Source organism: Leptonychotes weddellii, chromosome 1, assembly GCF_054177405.1.
Source record: "Leptonychotes weddellii isolate Sample4059 chromosome 1, ASM5417740v2, whole genome shotgun sequence".
NCBI classification, from domain to species: Eukaryota; Metazoa; Chordata; class Mammalia; order Carnivora; family Phocidae; genus Leptonychotes; species Leptonychotes weddellii.
Window position 1 is genome coordinate 75,792,440 of NC_138369.1, and position 23,359 is coordinate 75,815,798.

At 43.1% G+C, this 23,359-nt stretch overlaps 1 protein-coding gene across 1 annotated transcript in view; it reads left to right on the forward strand.

Moving 5' to 3' along the window:
* The window catches only part of NEK11 (NIMA related kinase 11), a 188,005-nt gene extending 170,648 nt beyond the window's left edge, over window positions 1-17,357 (forward strand). The window contains exon 15 of the mRNA XM_081802014.1: window positions 15,994-17,357. Within this exon, the coding sequence (XP_081658140.1) occupies window positions 15,994-16,094 (101 nt within the window). The 3' untranslated portion in view covers window positions 16,095-17,357. The remainder of the gene's footprint in view (window positions 1-15,993) is intronic.
* The last annotated feature ends 6,002 nt before the right edge of the window (window positions 17,358-23,359 follow it).

Below are 23,359 nucleotides of genomic sequence, written 5' to 3' on the forward strand. Positions count from 1 at the left end.
GAAAGGGAGAAGCAGGCTTCCCGCCAAGCAGGGAGCCCGATGCGGGGCTCAATCATGACCTGAGCCGAAGGCAGACGCTTAACGACTGAGCCACCCAGGCGCCCCGGCAAACTATACTTTTATAAGAAGGCTTATTTTGTAGATCCAAACTGGATGTTCTCACAGAAGCAGTTAGAATATAACAGATGCTTCAGAACCTCTCTGCCCATTAAGATCTTCTTAGTGTGTTGTGTTGTCTGATCAGTTTGGCTTTTTGAAAATTGTTACCCCTCAATTCTTCCACTGAACCTTGGTAATAACTATTTAATCTCTACTAAACAATGTGACTGATCTAGACCAGAGAAGGCATCAGGGCTTCTGATTCCTTTAGAATCTTCCTTTGCTTAAGCTCTTCAAACTCTAAGCTGTTAACTGTAAGGTTGACTGACAGCCATTTAACCTTGCACTATTGTGCTTTTCACCTTGAAAGAAATGAATTTCTCATACTAATTAGAATGATGTCATCATAGTGTTTTATCTTTCCTTCCTGACATACTGAAACCACTACATTTGAGGAGAGGAGGGACATTTTGGACCATAAACCACTTGGATAATTTTGATGCGGATGCACAATGCACGATACCTGTTTGCCATTATACTTTCTGTTTCTGTATTAGGGAAATTTAATAGTTTCTGTAAGTTCTTTAAAACTTGAAAGGATGCAACAGATTCAGAATTAGTGGCAATTTATAGAGAACCTACTATGTGTCTGCTACCATGCCAGACATGGTCATTTAGCAGATGTGTGGTGATGCGACAGGGGTAGGGAAAGGGCTTTGTAATATAAATAAATCCCTAAAACTGTAGTATTACTCATTCTTAGTAGCACACTCTTAGCAAAGAACATTCTGTATATTACTACTATCTAGAAAAAAAGTGCCAGTGATTGAGTTTGCCTAACTAAGAGAGAAACTCAGCAATCATGAATTCTTTTATCACTCATACATTAGGATATCACCAAGTTAATATATGTTGGTTTGTAAGTTCCTTGGGAGCTTCCTTGATATAATCTGAAACCAGCCCCTATGCCTAGGCAGTCAAGGAGAGGCCGAAGAAAGAGGCAGGCCGCTCCAAATTGGTAGGTGGCAGGTTTAATAAGCAAGGGAACTTACATATGAGGCTTGTCTTGGGTGGCTGTAAGACGATTAGATCTCTGCAGCCACCTGCCGATGTAGAGGGTTTAACTGGGTTTAGTCACGTATACCAACCATCCAAAAGGTCTCAATACCACATCATTACCTTAAGGCTGTGTCCTTGGAGCAGCCTCTGGCCCAGGAAAGGCAAGTGGAATGTACATTCCAATGACGGGAAGGGAAGGGATGAGCGGCCTCTCATTGCTGGGGTCCGGCTCACTGATCAACCGGCAGTCAGGTCCTCTCAATAGCCTCCACCAACAGAGTACTTTGTAGAGGAATGGTGTTAGGCCATAATGATATCTTAGGCCTGCATCTTGCCATTAAAGACTTACGATTTCAGAGGAGAACTAAGACAAAAGCCTGAATAACTATACAACAAAAGAGTAAGGATCCAGAAAATGGGGAGATCGCTTTTAGTTGAGGGGGATGGAAGTCATCAAGGAAGCTTCAAGGAGAAGATACGAGATCATTCCTGCCATAGGACAGATTTGGCCATGAGGAGCTGAAGACCCCACAGGTGGAAGGGAAAGAAGGAACCCAGAGGCAGGAACAGGCAGCCACAGACAGGCTTTGCTCAGGAACGGTGAGTGGTTCCATTCGGTGTTATTTGCCTGAGTCATCTCACTTGTTAATGTGACATGAACTATCTATGTAGCTAATTTTTATTATTTTTTCTAAAACAAATAAGGTCTCCTTTTCTTTGTAAAAGGTATTTACCAGGGTCTTTAATATCCAGTACCCTTTTGTGTAGAGGGAAATATTCACTACTACTTGCATTTGATTTAAGTTTCAATGTATTGAGCTATATAATTATAAAGATATTACTGCTACCTTTTCTATCTTGTTTTTATAGACTTTAGCTTTCCTGTTTATTTCTTTTAAAGAGACTCTTGTATATGGACTCCTGAATTTTCTTCTAGGATTCTTATTGTCTTATTTTCATAGTTTTTATGCCAGGTGAATTATTCTCTTCCATTTCATTTAAATTCTCCTTTTGTCATATCACAACTCCTGGATATTGTCTGTTTCTGATTCTATTTTGGTCTACTGATCTCGATTCTTTTTTTTTTTTAAGATTTTTAAAAAATTTATTTGAGAGAGAGAGCATGAGGAGGAGGAGGGGCAGAGTGAGGAGAGGGAGAAGAAGACTCCCCACTGAGCAAGGAGCCAGACGTGGGGCTTGATCCCAGGACCCTGAGATCATGACCCGAGCTGAAGGCAGATGCTTAACCGACTGAGCCACCCTGATCTCGGTTCTTAATCTTCTGTCAGTACCAGAGTGTTCTAATTATACTGCCTTTATGGGATGTGTTAATATCTAATAGGACAATTATCTTCCAATTTTCTTATTTTTTTCAAAAGATTCTTATCCTCTGACATTTATTTTCCCACATGGATTTTAAGATCATTTATCCATTTCCAAAGGACACCTTTTTTTCCTACTACTAAGTTCTAAGAATTTAGTAGCACAGCATTTCTAAAGTAACCATACAGCAACACAGTGATTTCAAAACTGGTTTTAAGGTAAATGCAGAAACAGTCTTCATATATTCATTTCTTCTCCTGACCCTTCATAAAAGTCGGTGCCTATGTTGCTTATCTATGGCTGCATAAAAAGTACTCAAACACTTATTGGCCGAAAACAACAGTACTCATTTACTGTTTTCCATGGTTTCTGTGTCATGAATTTAAAAATGGCTCGGGTGGGTGGTTGTGGCTCAGGGGCCCATGAGGTTATAGTCAGACATCAGGACCAGTCATCTGAAGGCCGGATGACTCACTCATTCAGCAGCAAGTTGGCGGAGGGCCTCAGTTCCCGCCACATGGGCCTCTTTCAAGGGTGGCTTGGAAGTCCTCAAGGCCACTAATGCTGGACATTGGGCATCATTGCTAGACTTTTGTTCATTGCCACCTTGGGAACCTGGCCATGGCTGCCACTCCTGCCCAGGCCCTGGCTGGATGGACTCCATGTGTCCTCTTCTCACTACCAACTTCAGATACACAGTCTGGGGAGGATGTGTCTCATTGGCAGAGGCTGGTCATGTGTCGACACAATGTGCCTACGATAAGGGAGGCTGGAAAAGTGAGTAGCCAGGGTTTTAGCTTCTTTAGTGCGAGCCAGACTCCGTCTCACAAAGTAGAAGATTCTTCCAACAAAGGAAGAAGAATGTGAGGCCAAACATAATAATAAATATCTATTGTAGTAATGAACTTTCTGGTTCTAAGAGATGTGGAGGGAGAGATAGCCTTAAAGTGTTTTGTGGCCACATCTCTTTTGGCTTTCACAGAAGGAGTAGATGATTCAGGGTAATCCTTGTTTGACTTATCTTCTGTGTTGCTGACTGTAGAGGGAGCCATTTGTTTCGGACAGGCACTGTCTAATAAAAGGTGCGACCTTGTCCCGAATGGGGGGCCATGGCCATGCCAGCTGGGGGTGAACTCCACGGAGTGCGTGCCTGCTTGCCGAACCAAGACGCTTGGTCCTGGATCTGCTTAGCTAAGTACTCAACTGAGACCCCAGTTCCACGCCATTCAGCTGACAAGAGGTGGTCAGGACACAGACCCTCTGTCGTCCATCTCAGCCCCAGAAGCAGCTCAGTGATGCTCTTGGTATGTCTGATTGCACGCAGCACAGATGGCCATCGCTGTGCCTTCCTGGGTGAGGTGGCTGCTCCTGGGCCCCTGTCAATGAACACATTCACTTGGCCATTTGAACTTTAGAGACTACTTGTTCTTTGAAAGGGACGATATTGAGCGGTTCTTTCTGGCAGTAATTATGTCCCAGACCAATTGCTTTGTGAGGCCACTGTCCCTGGCAGGGAGGGAGTTTGTCCCTCCATTTGCTAGGACAGAGGGTGTCTTTTCTAGTTCATTTAGAACTACCGTCAGGTTATCTATGTGAAAAGTTGGAAATGTGAGTAAGACTGCGTTTAACTACAAATCAATTAGTGTGAGCATTTCCTGGCCCAGAACCATGGTAGGGCACAAAAGGAATATGATTCACAGTTCATATTTTTAAGGAATTTCCAGGTAGTTAGGGGTATGAACATCTCTAGACCAAATAACTAGAATTGCAGGCAGGAAGTAATGAACATCAATGAGGATGAGTGGGCAGCATCAGACTCACCAGCTCTCTGGGCCCCACCCCCACCTGCTTCAGTAGGTTTGAGGTTGTTGGTCTTGAGAATCTGCATTTTTAACAAGTTCCCAGGTGATGCTGACGCTGCTGGTCCAGGGACTCTGCTTTGAGATCCACTGGGCTAGGATATCAGGAAAAAGGGTGTTTTTACTTCCACCTATGGCTTTATAAAGAAAATGCTGACTTTTGACAAATTTTGAAAAATTGAATCAAGTTTTTAATAAAGGTGCCTCACATTCAATTTTAATATATATTTATGACCCCACTGAAGAGAATGGTATTTACAACCCAGAAAAAAGATTTTCTTTCAACATTTAGGTTATATTAACCTGAAAGAACAAATTATTTGTGACCCAGTAAGTCTTTGTCTAGAAATTTATCTTGAAGAGATAGAGGTGGGTGTAAAGATAAATATATAAAGGTCTTCATGGCAGTGTTGCTTACCATAGTGAAAAACTGGAATAAAAATAAATGCCTATAATGGAGACTAGTATATTTTCTAGAACAAAGAAGTTCTTTACAGTTTATTAAAAATGATGATGCAGTTATGTATTCATTGGCATGAAAGGTGTTATAAAGTAATCAAGTGTACAGAGCTGTAGTTGATACACACACACGTGTGTGTGTGTGTGTGTGTGCATTTGGAAACACCACAGTGTTAGCAGTGGTGTTTAAGCAGCTCTTCCCTTCTGTGGTTTCTAATTTGTCTGCAATGAACATGGATGACTTATGTGATTATTTTCTCCTAAAAGAACAGGGAAGCACTGATGCGTTTACCTTAAGTATATTAGTCAGTCTTGAACGAGCCCAATCTGCCATCACAAAAAAAGCAAGTTTTGTTTCTCAAGCTAGGATTCTCCACATTGACAGCTTAGACTAATTAAACTCCCCAAATACTGGCTTCTGGCCGCACGGGGTAAGTGCAACTGAAGAAGTCAGAGTCTGCTTCCACAAATCTCTTCTCAACCTGTATCCACATTTAATTGCTTATTAAAAAAACCCAGACACTCTTTTTTTTTTTTTTTCTTTCTTTCTTTTCTTTTTTTTGTACTGATAGGTGCTATTCTTAGAAGGCCTCTTCTGGTACATTCAAAAGGAAATGAACATTTGCAAAGCCCTGAACTCCTGTTGTTTTTAATCTTCCATACAGTTCAGCTGAGTATTTGTGGTGTGAAATAACCATGTAGTAAAAATAGAAAGTTTATTTCCCATCTTCTGGTATTTATTATCTCCCCTATGAGTAGCGAGTTTTCTTTCCCAAGCTGACCCACTTTTTTCCAACTAATTTAACGTTGGTGGAGACAGTGGGGCGCTCTTGGGGAGCTGCCCTTGTGCAAAGCACTGTGGTGGTTGCCGTGGGGCCGAGGGAGGCGGCGTAAATTCGTCCTGGGCCTCTGCGAACAGCAGAACGCCTTTCTGTGTATCACTGGTTTGAGCTTTACTGGAGCCTTGTGCACAGGCTTCTTGTCCAGGAGAGGAAGCTGAGTCAGTTTTGTAACTTAGCAAACATCACAGAGTCGGGACTCTAAGTGCTCACCTGAATGTGCCCTGGCTCCCTTCCCACTGGAAGCTTCTGGAGGCTGTTCTCTCCCGGACCTTCTTCTTTCCTCCGGACTCCCTCCTTCACCAGCCTCCTCAGGGGCTTGGGCTTGGGCACAGCTGCCGCTGACGGCAACAGCTCTCCTAGGTGGCGGCTGCGGACAGTATTCCGAAAGAATTGCTCAAGGGGAGGGGTAAAGGGCTACATCGGTATCTTTACTATTGCTCTTGTTTAATGCTCAACTTGTTCATGTTGCCAAGACAACCACCTCCATGCCCCTGTTTCTCCCCTGTGTCATGGCTAGGGTTCTTCAGGAAGCAGCCTCTGACACGAAGTCGAGTGGGCAGGATGCTTGCTTGGGAGTGCCCTCAGGAGAGCCCTGCGGACAGGAGAGGTGAGGCAGAGGCGGGGACGGTGCAGTGATGCAGTCCTGACAATCCTGGCCCAAATCCATGGGAGTTCTGGACTTACCAGAATTGTCTGCATGGGCCAAAATGGCCAGGATTTCTACCTCTACCATGGTCAGTCATTAAATGTGGGCCACATGGGAACGGCGTGATCTTGGGCAAGGCAGCTTTCTATGGCGGAGGCAGATCCTGGAACGGCCGCAGCTGGAGGCTGGCTGGCCATCTGCAGCGCTCCAGGCAGCTGGGGAACAGCTTCTTCCTTGAAAGGAAATTGGGGTGGTGCGTCACTATCCGTGGGGTGTTGAGGTAACAGTGAAGACAGAGAGCAGCCTGCTTTGCAGATTCTGAGGCAATTTTATTGACATCCTGAGGTCCACTATCATCACGAGAGAAGCTCAAGGAAACAAAGATGAGGGTCAGATAAGCCTCTCAGCAGAGTGGCACGGCTCTCACACGCCCTACTGGTTCATGGTCCTCCATAATAAGCCCTGAGCCATCGTCTGGAGAGGCAGAGAGATGAGATGACAGGTGTCATGTTCTCCCCAAATTTCAACCTTTGGAGGAGGGGTTTTGTCTGAAAATTTCCTGATTTTTCAAAATCAGCTCATGAAAATCCTTATCTGGATGTGTCATTTCTGTGAGGGATTAGAAATATCACACATTTGGCAGTCAGGAAGCCACAGTTCTAGTCCTGATTCTGCCTCTTTCCTTATAGCTCTGTGACCTGGAGCAAGCCACACAGCCTCTCTTGGCCTCAGTTTCCCGATCTATAAGATGAGACAAGTTGGCGTGAAGAGGTCTATAGTCACTTCCAGCTCAGAATTGTGAAGCTTCTCCATCGTCTAGGCCAGGAGTTGATAAACTACAGCCCACAGGCCAAATCTGGCTCAATACCTGTTTTTGTAAATAAGATTTTACTGGAACACAGCCATGCTCATTTATTTACCTCTTGTCTATGGCTGTTTTCATGCTACAACGGCAGAGTTGAGTGGTTGCAACAGAGATTATTTGCCTGCAAGTCTAACGCTACTTGGCTCTTTACAGAAAAAGTTTGTCAGCCCACAGACAAATCTTCCATCATGTGCCACTCTAAAGAGTAGGGGGAACAATGTGGGCCATGAGGACGTGCCTTTGCAATAATTTGGGCCAAGAGGGGCAACTGTATTTCTGGAGTGTTCCTGAGGCACTTGCAAGAAATGGGAGGGTAAAAGATTAGCAGAGAAACATCCTGCACGTACTGTGCACGAAGGGCAGTGTCTGCAAGGATTCCTGAGTAAGCAATGTCCCAGGTGCTTACATGGGATCTTGTTTGCTAAAATATCCAGCCCTGCAGTCCCTGCATCAGCTCTTTATCACCCACATGGCAGGAGGTTTTGCAGGGAGGGTGAACGCAGGTTTCTGTTTTATCATCAAGGTCATCCATCCAGGCACTGAGCTGGGAGTAGTAAATGAGTAGAGCAAATGTGTAAAGGGAAATTTTGGAGGAAATGAGAGAAGAATCTCTCTGCTGGTGAAATGTCAGAATCATCAAGCTGTCACTCCTTCGGGGAAATAGCTCGGCTGGTAAGAGACCATAGAAGTAGCAGGAAGCCCGACAATATTACTCTGATGAGCTGTGCTCTGCACCCTTATGAAACACAGCTCCTAGTTGCCGACTGTCTCTTCATATCGTCTTGTGTTCATCTCACTGTCAAAACATCCCCAGGGGATAGTGTCAAGTGTTCTAATCCTCCTCGTCCTGTGTTGCGCAGGTGGGGAAACACTTCAGGATGACTTTTTCTGATGTTTCAGAGTGCCTGCCCCATTGATTGTTGGTGCCAGCCATTTGCCTCTTAATATTTGGTCCTTCTGGTTGCTTATCGTTGTTGTTGTTATTAGTATTAGTGTTGCCTTCCCAAGGAAATTCCACCCCCCTGGAGGTCCAGGGAGATGTCTTATACCAGGTCATAGAAGGTTCCAATTGAGAGAAGGCCGATGAAACTGCTTAAATATAATATGAGCAAACTGAGGCTCTGGGAGGTGACCTGAGGGCTATGTAGCCAGTGAGAGTAGAACTAGAACAATAACTCTGGTCCTCTAACTTGAAGGCTAGTGCTTTTCCCAAAGACCCTCAGTACCCCTCTTTGCAGCATGGTGTCTTATGTCAACATACCAAGTAGCACTCCTGGTGATCATCTAGACGGATACCCTGTCTTCCCTAGTAGACTGCAAGCTCTTTCTGGGTTAAGGACCATGGCTACTATTTAAATTACCATTGACTTTAATTCCTACCTTCAAGCATCTAAAATATAATACCTCCCTTAAGAAACTAGAAGAAGATGAGCAAATTAAACCCAAAGCAAGAAGAAGAAAGGAAATAATAAAGACTAGAGTGGAAATAAATGAAATAAAGAATCAATAGAGGACACCAACAAGACCAAAAATCCTTAAAAAGATCAACAGAATTAATAAATCTTTAGCCATAATGTCCAAGAAAATAAGAAAAAAGACTCAAATTCATGAATCAGGAATGAAAGGGGAGACATTACTACTACCCTTAAGGAAATGAAACAGATTATAAGGGCATACTGTGAACAATAGTATGCCAGCAAATTAGATAACTTAGAGGAAATGGACAAATTTCTAGAAAGACACAAATTACCAAAACTGAGTCAAGAACGAAAAATCTGAATGCGCCTATAACATGTAGATTAAATTAGTAAACTAAAAACTTCCAATAGAGAAAAGCTCAGGCCTAGAAGGCTTCACTGGTAAATTCTGCCAAATATTCAAAGAAGAATTAATACCAGTTCTTCACAAGCTCTTCCAAAAAATGGAATATGAGACAATACTTCCCAACTTATTCTATGAGGCCATTCTTTTATATCAAAACCAGACTAAGACATCACAAGAACAAACAAATAAAACTATGAGCCAATATCCATCGTGAATGTATGTGCAAAAATCATCAACAAAATACTACTAAAATAATTCCAGCAACATTAAAAAAAAAGGATTATACTTGATGACCAAGTGGGATTTATCCAAAGAATGCAAGGGTCATCTAACATCAGAAAATCAATTAATGAAATAAAACATATGAATAAAGGGCAAAAACGATGTGATCATCTCAATAGATGCAGAAAAAGCATTTGACAAAATCCAACAACCTTTCTTGATAAAGAACACTCAACAAACTAAGAATGGAAAGGAACTTCCTACACCTGATAAAGGGCTTCTGTGAACACACCTATAGCTAATTCATACTTAATGGTGTAAGAAAGAATGTTTTCCTCCTAAGAACAGGAACATGACAAAGACTTCATTCACCACTTCCATTTAGCACTGTGCTAGAAGTTCTAGCCGGGGAAATTAGGCAAGGGCAAGAAATGAAAGGCATCCAGATTGGAAAAGAAGAAGTAAAACTATCTCTATTTGCAGAAACATGCTCTTGTACGTAGAAAACCCTAAGAAATTCACTAAAAACTATTAGCACTAATAAGTTAAGCAAGATTGCAGGATACAAGATCAATACACTAAAACCAGTTGTATTTTTATACATAGCAGTGAACATTTCAAAAACGAAATTAAGAAAACAATTCCATCTACAATAGCATCAAGAATAAAATACTTAGGTATAGGCCACTGCTGTGACCAAGATGGCCAGGAGACTCGTTCCTTCCTCAAGGATGCCTGGGCCAAGGAGCTGGTGCTGGTCGCATCCTTCACCACTGGGGGCCTCACTATAATTCTGCCAACCCTCAGCCCTTTCACCAAATATGCTACCATGAACAACCGGGCCACACCCTACAACTATCCATTCCTCCCCCCGCCCTCCCAGATGATGGGAACATGTCCAACGCACCCAGCCACCCTCAGGATCCCTAGGAACCAAGCTTGGAGTAGCTGAAGAAATGGTGAGCACCTCTGGTGATATGGCCCTCTCACCTGTGGCCCCCTCCCCTGTGGCCAATAAAATGTGAAAAGCGACCCTTCCCCCGCCAAGAAAGAATAAAATACTTAGGTATAAATTTAATATGATACATGCCTTATGCTGAGATGAACTTTGGAGGTACAAAGATGAACAAGGTAAAAAATATTTACAGATTATATATTAAATAAAAGTTTAATATCTGTAATATATAAAGAACTACAGCTCAACAACAAAAATACAAACAATTTAAAAATAGACAAAGGACTTGAATAGACATTTTTTCAAAGAAGATATGTAAATGGCCAATAACCACATGAAAAGTCATTAGGGAAATGCAAATCAAAACCACAATGAGATGCCACCTCACATCCACTAGGATGGCTATAATTTAAAAACCAAAAAATAACAGTGTTGGCGAAGATGTGGAGAACTCACACACTAATAATGGGAAGGTAAAACAGTGTAGCTGCTATGGAAAACAGTTTGGTGGCTCCTCAATCAGCTAAATATAGAATTACCATATGACCCAGCAATTCTACTCCTAGATATGTACTCAAAAGCATAGAAAGTGGGTACTCAGATACTTGTATGCCAATGTTTACTGTAGCATTACTCATAATACTCAAAAAGTGGAAACCACTGAAGTGTCCATCAACAGATGGATGGATAAACAAAACGTGATGTATACATACAAAGAATATTATTCGTCCGTAGAAAGGAAGTCCTGCTAATGTCATACATTGATGAACCTTGAAAATAGTATGCTGAGTGAAATAAGCCAGATCCAGAAGGACACATATTGTATGAGTTCATTTACATAAGGTACCTAGAACAGTAAAATTCACAGACGCAGGAAGTGATTAGAGGTTAGTAGGGATTTGGGGAGAGGTGCATGGGGAATTGTTTCCTGACTGTAGAGTTTCTGTTTGGGGCGATGCAAAAGTTTTGGAAATAAATAGTGATAATTGCATATGGCGAATGTACTTATTGCCATTGAATTGTACACTTGAAAATGGATTAAGAAGTTAAAAAAAAAAAGATGAACAGGACATAATCTCTGTAGTCAGGGAGCTTACTAACTGGTTAGAAAAGTACAGGGGAGGGGCGCCCGGGTGGCTCAGTTGGTTAAGCATCTGTCTTCGGCTCAGGTCATGATCCCAGGGTCCTGGGATCGAGCCCCACATCGGGCTCCCTGCTCTGCAGGAAGCCTGCTTCTCCCTCTGCCTCTGCCTGCTACTCTGCCTGCTTGTGTGCTCTCCCTCCCTCTCTCTCTCTCTCTGTCAAATAAATAAATAATCAAAAAAAAAAAAAGAAAAGAAAAGTATAGGGGAGTGGAGTAACAGATTCATCTCTGTGACTATGAGTATTAGAAAGCAAACCATGGCGGGCAGTGCCTCAGCTGACATCTGGCCCAGTGGCTGCCATAGAGTGGATATGCACTCTGGGAAGGTTCCAGTAGGGTTGCCAACATCTAGGACTGTGGAATAAAACAAGGCCTGGTTTCGAGTTCCGGCCATGTCATGTGTCAGTTGTAATGAACTTGGGTAAGTTACTCACTGTCTCAAAGCTCATTCATTGAAAAATGTACCTACTTCCCAGAACCCTCACATGACATGATTTACAGGTCAGCTGCTCAGCACAGGGCCTGGCACTTGTCTACTAAAAAAGGGTTAGCCATTATTGTTGTTGTTGTTGTTGTTAATGCTGATTTGGGATGAATTTGGATAGAAGTAAAGTTTTTAAAAGACCCTAAATCTAAGTACCGAAATACAAGTCCTGTACCTGGTACAGGAACCAAGGATGGAAAGCGGGGGGGGTGAGCCGTGGAAAGATGGGACCCAGGAAAGGAGGATGGCAGAGAGCCGACCGTGACAGGGCCTAGAGGAGAGAGAGGAGAATTTGAGGGAGACAGACCCCAGGCTCAATGACACAAGGGAAGAGTGTGGTTGGTTTAAAAGGAAACTCACCAGAACCGCTAAGTGGCATTGGTTTGCTGTTGTGTTTCCCTAGGAATCACAGGTCCTACCTGTTCCAGGGAAGGGCATGATGGGGATGGAAGAAGGAAGCGAGAGCTGAAATTGTTCTAGGTTACATTTCCTGTCACCACCTTCTTTTCAAAATGTCTGGACCTTCCATTTTGAGGCTGACCCGTGGTTTGAGCCATGAGCACAGTGGAATTCTCCACGGTGTGACCATAGTCACTCTCCCTTTATTCTAATGGGGTCACAGTCTCCTTCTAAGGAACACACAACCCACACAGTGAGTAGGTAGAAGGAAGCAGGACATGCCATTTGATCCCCTGCTCTTCTCTGGCTTGAGGCTGAAGTCAGAGCCACTTAACACCTACGATAGGGCTTTTCCCAGAGGCACACCTGAGTCAAGTATCTTCAGAACTCACCACTGGCAGAATAGACTGGTCAGAGTTGTTTTGTTTTGTTTTTTTGTTTTTGTTTTTTTATGATGTTTTTGTTTTTTTAAACATCTTCCTTGGCCACTCCTTACGTGTGCCCATATCCACTTTTTAAAAATTATCCTAGGTAGAAGCTTCATTTGATGACTGGTTGCTGGACGTTCTTCTTAGAAACCGATGCTTCCTGTCAGATCCACGATTCTTTAGAAAAAAGATGGAGGTGAAGCAAAAGTGAGGGATAGCCAAAGGTAGACAGCGAGGGGCAGACTTACTCATGGGAGGGTGCACTTCCAACCTGTGGCGGGAAGTTCCTTGGGAAGAGGGTATACAGTTCTCGCAGGGAATTTGTGAATTCATACATGCACCTAACATTATGTGTCTTACACATACGTACTACTTCCAAGGCCATGAACCTTCTGTTGAAATTAATAAAGAGAAGATTAACTTTAGAAAATCAACACAAGGGGGGCGCCTGGGTGGCTCAGATGGTTAAGCGTCTGCCTTCGGCTCAGGTCATGATCCCAGGGTCCTGGGATCGAGCCCCGCATCGGGCTCCCCGCTCGGCGGGAGGCCTGCCTCTCCCCCCTCCACTCCCCCTGCCTGTGCTCCTCTCTCACTGTGTCTCTCTCTGTCAAATAAATAAATAAAATCTTTAAAAAAAAAGAAAAGAAAAGAAAATCAACACAAGGATTAAGGATTCATCTATTTTTTAAGTCTGAGAAAGCAGAGCTCTAGAACCAGAGCTTCATGGGCCTGCAACCAGTGCAGCTGCATGGTGTCCCAGGCTCAGGAGGGGGCCTTGCACTTGGGGTTTAGTAAAATCCCTAATAATTTTATCTTTGAATTTATGTTTATGAGTGAAGTCTGATGGGACAATGGAACCTATGCTGGGGGCTTGAAGCCTCACTTGCATGCTGCCTCCAGCCACCCCCCGGGAAGATTTCTCCACCACCCACTCCCTAACTACCCGGCCCCCACCACCCTCCATTCCCTATGGGGGCCTGTGCACAGATAGGGGAGGATCAGGGGCAGGCGGGGTCCTTGAGCCCCTGCAAGGGTCTTCACCCTCCTTGAGAGTATCTATTCCAGTTCCTGAGGGAGAGCATTAAATGCCCCATAAAAAAACACCGTGACAGTCCACAAGTAATCAGAAGCAGAAGAAAGTAATCAGCTTTTCTCTTGCTTTTTGAACAGGGGGCCTTGCACTGTCATTCAGCTGTGGGCCCCACAAATTATGTAGCTGGCCTGTCTAAGCTTGTTGGAAATGCAGAATTCCAGACCCTACCTGCGCCTACGAAGACAGAATCTACATTTTTAATAAGATCTCTAGGTGATTCATATCACATTGAAGTTTGAGAAGCAGAGTTCTAAAACACACTCGGATTCAGTGACTCTGGGATTCATCTAAGAAGCTGAAGTCTATGATTCTAGCCCAGTCGTTTTTATTATGATTGCTAAATGTGTTGTCCTTCTCTTTGACATAAAGCAACTGCTATTCCTGGTGAAAGGTGGGATGGAGAGGAAAAAGCCTGGCCAATAAGAAAAATGAAAAAAGGAATTGCTCTTGAGCATCGAGCTTTGCCAACGCTGGTACTTGAAATGGTATTTGGCCTGTTCTCTGCTCCGGCTCAAGGCTTAGCATCTTTCCCAGCAATACTGAGAGCCCTACTGAGGGGAATCGTGGCCACAATAAAATAAACTGCAGCTCTTCTGGAAATTTCTTTGACCTTTATTTGCACAAGTCTTCAGGATTTGCCAGCTCTCTGGAAGAGAAGGGAAAGCAGCACCTTCTTTTCTGTCTTGGCAGGACTGGTTTTTGAGCTTGCGTTTTACTTGGTGTGGTGTGGTGATGGTTTTAGTAACTTTTCAGGATCTAGGGAAGATGATTATAAAAAGCAACCAATGAGCACATGAAACGAACCCCTTATGCCATCTCTCCTCCTCACAAAAGCCTTCCTTGGGGAGAAGCAGCTGTCCTGGCCAGAGCTGGTGGGAGGGGAAAGCTGAAATAAAGCTTCTGTCTGACGCCAGGGGAGGCTGAGGTGGGTCTTCCCTCGGGGTGTGGAAGGGGTGATCGCCAGGAGGGAGCCAAAGGGGAGCAATCAGTCACTGGCCATAACTGGTGAAGTACCAGAAAGAGCAGGAGCTTTATAGAGTTCATACCTGTCGAGCCAGTAATTCTGCATCTAGGGATGGAGGCTGAGAAAAGATCGGAGATTCTGACCAAGAGTTAAGCAGGAGAGTATTCATCTCAACGATAGCCATGAGAGCAAGCAGTTCAAAGTGAGATGCATGCCCTCCCAGGGGGTGTACAAAAGAAGGGTGTAGTTGAGGAATACTAGAATTTGCATTTAATTTTTTAAACTTAAAAATATAAGAAGAAAGCTTTGCTAATATGTAATATGAGAACTGGCTCTCACTCCCTCATTTGGTCCCTAAATCAGACAGTCACGTGTTACAAGAGATGGGGCGGGAAGCGTGGGAATGTCCCAACATGGGGCCCTTCTGGGACATAGCAACTACTACGTGGATATAATTTATAAATGAATATTAGGACGTTCAATGTTTTTTCCTGATGGAGTGTGAGGCACCTTGTGGGGGATGTAAGGAATGCACAAGAAGATTCTGCCCCAGCTCCGGGAAGGACGGTATGCAAATCCAACTCTGCACGACCCCAGCCCTCGCTCAGGGGCCCTCGTTAGCTTCCTAATGGGAAGTAGTGTGGTTTCAGTTGATGGACTATTTCCTTCCCTTCAATTCCAACATGCCTTGTAGGAGCCTCCAGGGTTTATCAGTAGAAACTGTAGCTTTCTCAGCAGATTTCATAACACTGCAGCTCTCATTAACAACACTTTACCTCCTGAACCCAATTTTGGCCTTCTGCTCTGTTCTGCTGAAGTTCACGGCTGCAGGTGACACCCCCCCCACCCCCACCAACCGTCAGCATCTTGCTTTCCATTGCAAAAACGCCATGCTCAGGTGCGGGATTAAGATAAAGGGAAAATTAATCTTATTAGAAAAACTGTCTCAGTCATCGGAGCAAATACCACACCTGCTGAAAGCAACTGCTAAGGGCTCCTCGGGAGTGTTGGCTTTGTCATTGATGCATTTCCTGGAGAGTTTGCTAGTCTAAAGCCCATCTTTTAAATAATGGTGTTCCGTTTAAGGAATCCTTTTGGTGAGAGGCTTGGTCCTGGAATTCCTTGTGCGTATTAAAACTATAAATAATCTTGTCATTAGGAATCAATCTCCTTAATGTGCATGTCATAATTGAATTCATCTCTAATTAATGTAGCATTACGTAGTGGTGAAGGTGGATTAACTTCTGTTTTCTGATTGCCCTTGAATGTTGCCTCCAAGTTGCTGGAGTGCTGATGAAGTCCGTAAGTGCTGTGCATTGATGTTTCAGACACAAGGACCGTCACCAGCACAGCTCCAGACATGTCCCCGGGACCAACAGTGTTCACCAGCGCAGTGGCCAGGAGCAAGATGAAACACATGAGGGAGTAAGTAGCATGTTGCCTGAGCCCTAGGAGAGTGGAGTGTGAGCCTTATTGACAAAGAATGTGATCGTATCATGTAACGCTATTCCTCTTGGTCTTCACAAAAATAACAGCTGTGCTTTTCTAGAAGCAAAGGTGAGTGGAATGTGTAAAAACTCAGTGAGAAAGGCCTGCATCTGGATCGAAAACTCCTGCTGTGGTCTGAATGTGTACCCACACATCCCCCAAATTCATATGTTGAGATTCTAACCTCCAGAGGAGATGGTATTAGTAGGTGGGGTCTTTGGGAAGTGCTTAAATCATTAGGCCTCATGAATGGGGTTAGTGCCTTATAGCAGAGGTTCCAGAGAGCTCCTTAGCCCTTTCTGCCATGTGGAGACACAGGGAGAAGGTGCTGGCTTTGAACAAGGAAGAGGGGGCCCTCACCAGAAGGCGAGCATGCAGGTGCTTTGATCTTGGACTTCCCAGCCTGCAGAACTTCGAGCAACACACTTCTGTTGTTGATAAGCTACCCAGTCTATGGTATTTTATAGCAGCCTGAAAGAATAAAGACAGCACCTGATATAGACTTCTTGGCAAAGAAGAAGTACCCAGCCTCCTAGTCTAAATTCTCCTGTACAATTCATGTCTCTAGATCAGCGGTTGGCAAATTCTCTCTGTGGGGAGCTAGATAGTAGATAGGCTCTGTGGGCCATACAGTTTCGGTCACAATTTCTCAACTCTGCTGTTGTAACACAAAAGCAGCCTTCGGGGCGCCTGGGTGGCTCAGTTGTTAAGCGTCTGCCTTCGGCTCAGGTCATGATCTCAGGGTCCTGGGATGGAGCCCCAGTCTGGCTCCCTCCTCAGTGAAGAGTCTGCTTCTCCCTCTCCTCTACCTCTCCCCCGGCTTGTACGTGCACACTCTGTCTCTCTCTCTCTCTCAAATAAATAAATAAAATCTTTAAAAAAGCAGCCTTAGACAATATATAAATGAGTAAGCATGGCTGTGCTTCAATAAAACATTATTTCAGACTGAAATTTGAATTTTGTATAATTTTCAGGTATCACAAAATATTATTTTGATTTTTTTCAACCACTTAAAAATGTAAAAACAATTCTTAGCTCACAAGATGTACAAAACAAGTGGCAGGCCACAGATTTGGCCTGTGGGCTCTATAGTTTGGAGACCCCTCCTACAGATGTTCCAACTCAGAAACTTTTTTCTAAAATCGACTTCCTGTATTGGTGGTGTTCATGCACAGTTAGGGAAGTTTGGCAAACATTATTTTTCAGTCAATATGCATTTATATTGTTCTTGCAACACCACACATCATCATACAGGTTAATGTTTGACAGCAAAGGAGAAAAAAATGCTGAAAATTATTTCCAAGCGTAAAGCTGGTAATGTGTTTAGATGCCTATTGTTTCAAGTCCTGCTTCTGTCTGAGTGGCCACCGAGTAACAGAGTTACCATGGAAACAAGTGAAGCCCAGGAACTGGAAGTGAGAGGGAGTTTGGACTAAACTTTCTTGCCTCTGCCTCCTTCCCCTTCTCCTTCCTAGGAGGAGATTATGGAAAAGCCTTTGTTAATCTCCCAGTTGATAATCTTCAAAGAAAAGCTACTCAACTATTTCTCCCTTAAAATTTAATAACGTGGAATTGTCAGATTTTTGATCTAAGACTTCATCACTTTTGCAGAGTACACAACATTCCATTTGCTAGCATATTATGAAATGCTTTAACTAATTAAAATGAAAGTCGTTTTGGCAAAATAAATGACAAAGATATGTTCTAGTGATTTCAGTCCTAGTAATTTTTTTTTCCTTCCTTGTTGCTTGACTGAATTTGAATTTGACCAGGTGTTTTCTGGCTCACGTTCTAATGTGGATCAGTGCAGCTTGGGTTCTCTCCCCATGGTTGGTATTGTTTCTTTGGCAGAATAACCTGCCATCCCCTCATATCCCACGTCGCAAAGCCTGTACCATTCCAGAAAAGGCAAAAAGGAAATTGCAGCCACAGGGCTAAGTATCTTTTGAGGATGCTGTGCTTCCTGTTCTGAGACTTAGAACACAGCCAGAAGAGAGGGGATCTTGCCATTCTTGCACAGTAATGTGCTGTGTGCTCTGCGTGTGCACAGCAACTGTTGGGACATGAAGAGCAATGAATGACCTTTATCCCCAGGAACTTACAATGCAGAGAAAGCACCAAACTTCAAAGTGGAAAGCTAAATGGACAACACAATGATTTTGTAATATGAGGTAAGGATTCAGAAAAGCCTCCAAGTGGGACCATGCCCATGCGCCAAATGGAGCAGATGGTGAGAGCTTCGAGGTCAGAAAGGGGAAGTCAGGGAGGTCTCTGAGAGAAGTGGGAACTTGGCCCTGTCCTTAATCGAGAAGTAGGATTTGGAAAGGTAAATCGAAGGGAGGGGAAGCTGGAGGCCAACAGATTTGGAGTCCGTCATGGCTTTACCAATAAATGGTTTTCTGACCTTAGGCAAGTGATCTTCAAAGGTTCTGTTTCCTCATCTGCAAAATGGTCATATTATTGCCACAGTTGGGTCCCTGGGAAGGTAGACTGAGAGGTGGGGATTACTGTGCAGGAGGTTTGTGAGGGAGTGTTCATGAGGCCACCACATGTAGCAAGGAGGGGAAGGAAGTGGACTGGGCACAGGGCCACAATAGGCTGTGACATGGTCTCATTTGAGGCCTCAGTGGACCCTACAGAGAGCTCTGAAGCGGGGATGGCCCTGTAGAACCATCCTGAGTTGGGTCAAGAGGGCCAGGACTTTACAGCCCCCAGTCAACAAGCATTGGATGTGGGCTATCCTGGGAAGGGACTGTGACTGAGCAAGACATTCTTCAGCCAAGGTTCTCCACCAGTGGAGAGTACCTGCAGGGCCTGCTGTAATGAGTGACTGACGTAATGCAGAGAAAACGGATACATACAAGAGGCCTTCTTAAGGAAAAGTCAAGTGTTTTGTACCTATCATTAAGGAATAAAGAAGATAGCTTTTTATTCAAAAGAATATAATGAAGGGAATGCAAGGGATGTATTTTAGGGATACTAACTGCATCAGGTTAATCATGTTAATTTTTTAAAAATTGATTTTGAAAAAGATTCAGCCTATAGAAAAGTTGAAAGAACAGCACAAGAAATATGACATATGCTTCACCTAGATTCACTGGTTGTTAACATTCTGCCACATTTGCATAATCTCTTCCTATCTATCTATATAATGTAGACATATATTTATATATTATTATAATTGTTATTATTACTGTATCATTTGAGATTAAGTTTTATTCATCATGACTTTTCACACCTAAATATTTAAGTGTGAAACTCCGAAGAATATTGACATTCTCATATATAAGCTCAGTAAATGATTAAATTTAAAATATTTCACACCGATATATATTACATAACATACTAATCAACATTCAAATTTCACTGATTGACCAAATAATGTCCTTTATAGCAATTTTTTTCCTGATCCAGGATACAAACCAGTTTCACACATTTCATATAGTTGTTATGTGTCTTTGGTGCCAGTTCCTTAGTGTTTTGTTATCTTTCATAACATTGACATTTTTGAAGAGTACGGATGGGTTATTTTGTAGGCTGTCCCTCAATTTGGGTTTGTCTCGTATTCCTTTATGATTAGATCTAGGTTTTATATTTTGTATGATATTCTGTGTAAGTGATGCTGTGTCCTTCTGAGTTTTTTTTTAAGATTTATTTATTTATTTGAGAGGGAATGAGAGCGGGGTGGGGGGAGAAGGGCAGAGGGAGAGGGAGAGAGAATCCCAAATAGACTCCATGCTGAGAGCCCAATGTGGGGCTCAATCTCACCACCCGAGGTTACGACCTGAGCCAAAATCAAGAGTCAAATGCTCAACCGACTGCCACCCAGGCGCCCCTCCTTCTGAATTTTTAAAATTTACTTTGGGAAGTTGCAGACATACAAAAGTAGTCAGAAGAGTATAATTAATCCCAATGGATTCATCAGTCAGCTCAACAATTATCAGTTCATGGTAAACCTTGTTCTATCTCTACTCCCAACTATTCTTCCATGTTACTCTTAAGAGAGTCCCATTCACCGTATCTTGTCATCCATTAATTTTTCAGTAGTATGTGAATTTGAACCTGCTCTTTGATATCTCCCTTTTGGATATACATGAGGCATTTCAGACTCAGGATGTCCAAAACTGAACTCCTGATTTCCCTCCCAGATCTGCTCCCTCCACAGCCTTCCCCAGTTTTACATAAGAAAGGTAAGATCTAGGGAAGAACAAACCTTCCAGCTCAGTTATCAGTACCTCTCCAGGCTTACTGTGTGATGTTTTAAGGGTATCATGCAATCATCTCCTACTGTGAGAAAGCGAAGCTAAGGAAATTGGGGAGTAACACACGTGGTGATCCTAATGCCATGTTTCTTCAAGTTCTCCCAGCTGGGAGACCCCAAGGCTTGGTGAGCATTCATACATGCAGCGCCAGGCATAGAGCAGACCCTAGGATAGTGGTCGGGAGGGGAAAGGTATGGGGCAGGGAGACAGCAACTGCTGGAGTTTATATCCCTGCTTATTATTACTAGTGTGCATCCTTGGACGAATTACCCAGCCTCCTTGTGCCTGAGAGTTCTCATCTGTAAAGAAGAGCCAATAGTGGTTCCTACTTCGTAGGGTTGTTGTGAGGTGATGTCATGTTGAGATCATGAAGGTATGAATTGCACTTAGGATGGTTTGTGGCGCATAGTAAGTGCTCAATAAATGTTAACAACTTATAATAAGACTCTCAATATACATGTGGTTAGTTCCTCTTGAAAAGCCCCAAGTGAAGTATCCGAAGGTATTGGCATGTGTTAGTCTGCTACGTGATGTTTTATACCTCGGGGCATCTGTGGGCGAAGAAGCTGTGAAGATATTTATACAGTGGTTTTTTTTTTAAGCATGCAAAAAGAAGTGCCAGTTCCCTGGGAAAGTGTCATGAAGTTGTTGAATATAAAAACCAGCCACTTACCATCATCCTCCAACTCTCAGTTTCCTGTCACAGCTACTTCTTACTCCTGCTGGGAGACCACTCCACAGATGAAACTCCCTGCTGGGGGCACAGGCAGCACTGGGCTCTCAGCAGCTGTCGGCTGGTGCCCCTCAGAGTCAGCAGAATCACAAGAAATCAGTATTGACTTCCTTTCTGACTAAGTAATTTCCATGCACATTTGAAGAGAGGTTGCTATTCATATATGATGGTTGGATGGTTGGATGGTTGCGTGGTTGCATGGTTGGATGGATGGATGGATAAATGGATGGGCCTTTGTGGCTTCATAGGCCACCGTGGCTTCATGGGCCTCCTGAAGCTTCTACCCTCAGGGCAGGGGTTTTGGGATTTCTGTTGACACGTTTTCTTTGCAACCATTAGCTGGATTCGATTCCAGGCCTGGCTCCAGAATGGTCCAGTTGGTCAGCTTTCAGCTCTGAGGATAGTAAGTGACACACTGTTGCAAAGGGATTTGTCCTTTAACACACACAGGCCAAGACACTGTATCATGCCACAAAGGTGTTTTTCAACCTGAATGAATAGTTCTCCTGGCCTGTATATATCAAGTAATCTGACTAGAGTCCTCGGCTTTGCTGCTTAAAGTGTGCTCCATAGACCAACAGCATCGACATCACCTAGAAGCTTCTGAGAAATGCAGAATCTCTGCCCTCACGCCTCCTAAATTAGAATCTGCATTTTAATAAGTTCTCCAGAGATTCATATACGTATTAAATTTTGAGAAGCACTAAATCTAAAGGATTTCACCCTGGGGGGAGTTTCTTACCAGAGTATGAATTGGGATCAATCTTAATAAAAGCCAAATATAATATAAAATATATTTATGTTTTTAAGGCCTCAGTTTTTTAGACTTTTTTTTACTTGTCTCCTATTTTATTAAGGAAGGTATAATTTATATCTAATAAAACTCACCTTTTTTAGTATACAGTTCTATGAAATTTGACAAATGTGTAACAAGAAAATTCTATCAATTTTTAGTATGTAGTTCTATCAATTTTGATAAGTGCCTATAGTCATATAACCATCACTGCAGTCAAGATTATGGAACAGTTTCTATAGAAGATTATAGAACCTCCAAAAATTCCTTGTACTTCCTCTTTATAACCCATCTCTCCCATCATACCTTGCTCCTGGCAACCATTGATCCATTTTCTGCCCCTATAGGAGTTTTATCTTTTCCAGAATATCATAGAAGTGGGCTCATCACTTAGTATTATAGGCCCCCATTGTAACTGGATGGTAGTTGTGGATATGGATCTAGATCTATGCATAATTATATGTTAGACCCTTGTAGTAGTTCTGAATTCCTTTTTTTCCCCATAGAATTGCCACAAGGAGAGCCAGGTTTGGGCTATAGTTTCAGACACCTCATGAGCAGTTGTCCTGAAGGTTTGTGGACCCACTAAGCCTGCTATTAGAGGGACTCACTACCCAGGATATTGTGAAGATGAACTTCTGGTTTCCCTGTCAGGGACTCCTCAGGTTCTTGCCATGGCCAAGAGGCCTTAATGCCCGGGAACCATGGGGGAGGACTGGACTCTACTGTCCTGCTCAGCAGGACAAAGTTCTAGGGATGGGATCCACCTCACTAAGACTCAGCCTGAGAATGGGTGCCCATGGAGAAAGCCTAAGGTTCTCAGGAAGCTTCTGAGCCCATTTCTCCAGTTGGAAAGTCAATGCCCTGAAAAACATTTGGGACCTAAGAAATCTTCTTGATGAGAGGGATGGCAGCTCTTTGTGACCACAACTCTGAATCACCTCTACATTGACAATTCATGCACAGGGCACAGGAAAAACAAAATATTTGCTGTGTGGACGTGTGTCTCCTCTTTGGAAAATACAATGATACATATATCAGGCTTCTTGATGTTGTCCACAGCTCACTGATGCTCTGGGGTTTTAGGTTTTTTGTTTGTTTGTTTGTTTGTTTGAGGCCTTTTTTCCTCTCTCTCTGTTTCATTTTAGTTTCTATGGCTCTGTCTTCAACTTAACTAGTCTTTTCCTCTGCAATATCTTATCTGCTGTTAATCCCAATCAGTGTATTTTTCACCTGAAACATTGCTGTTTTCTTCTCTAGAAGTTTGGTTTGAATCTTTTCTAATATATATATATTTCTTTTTTTTTTTTAAAGATTTTTTATTTATTTATCTGAGAGAGAGAATGGGAGACAGAGAGCATGAGAGGGGGAGGATCAGAGGGAGAGCCAGACTCCCTGCTGAGCAGGGAGTCTGATGC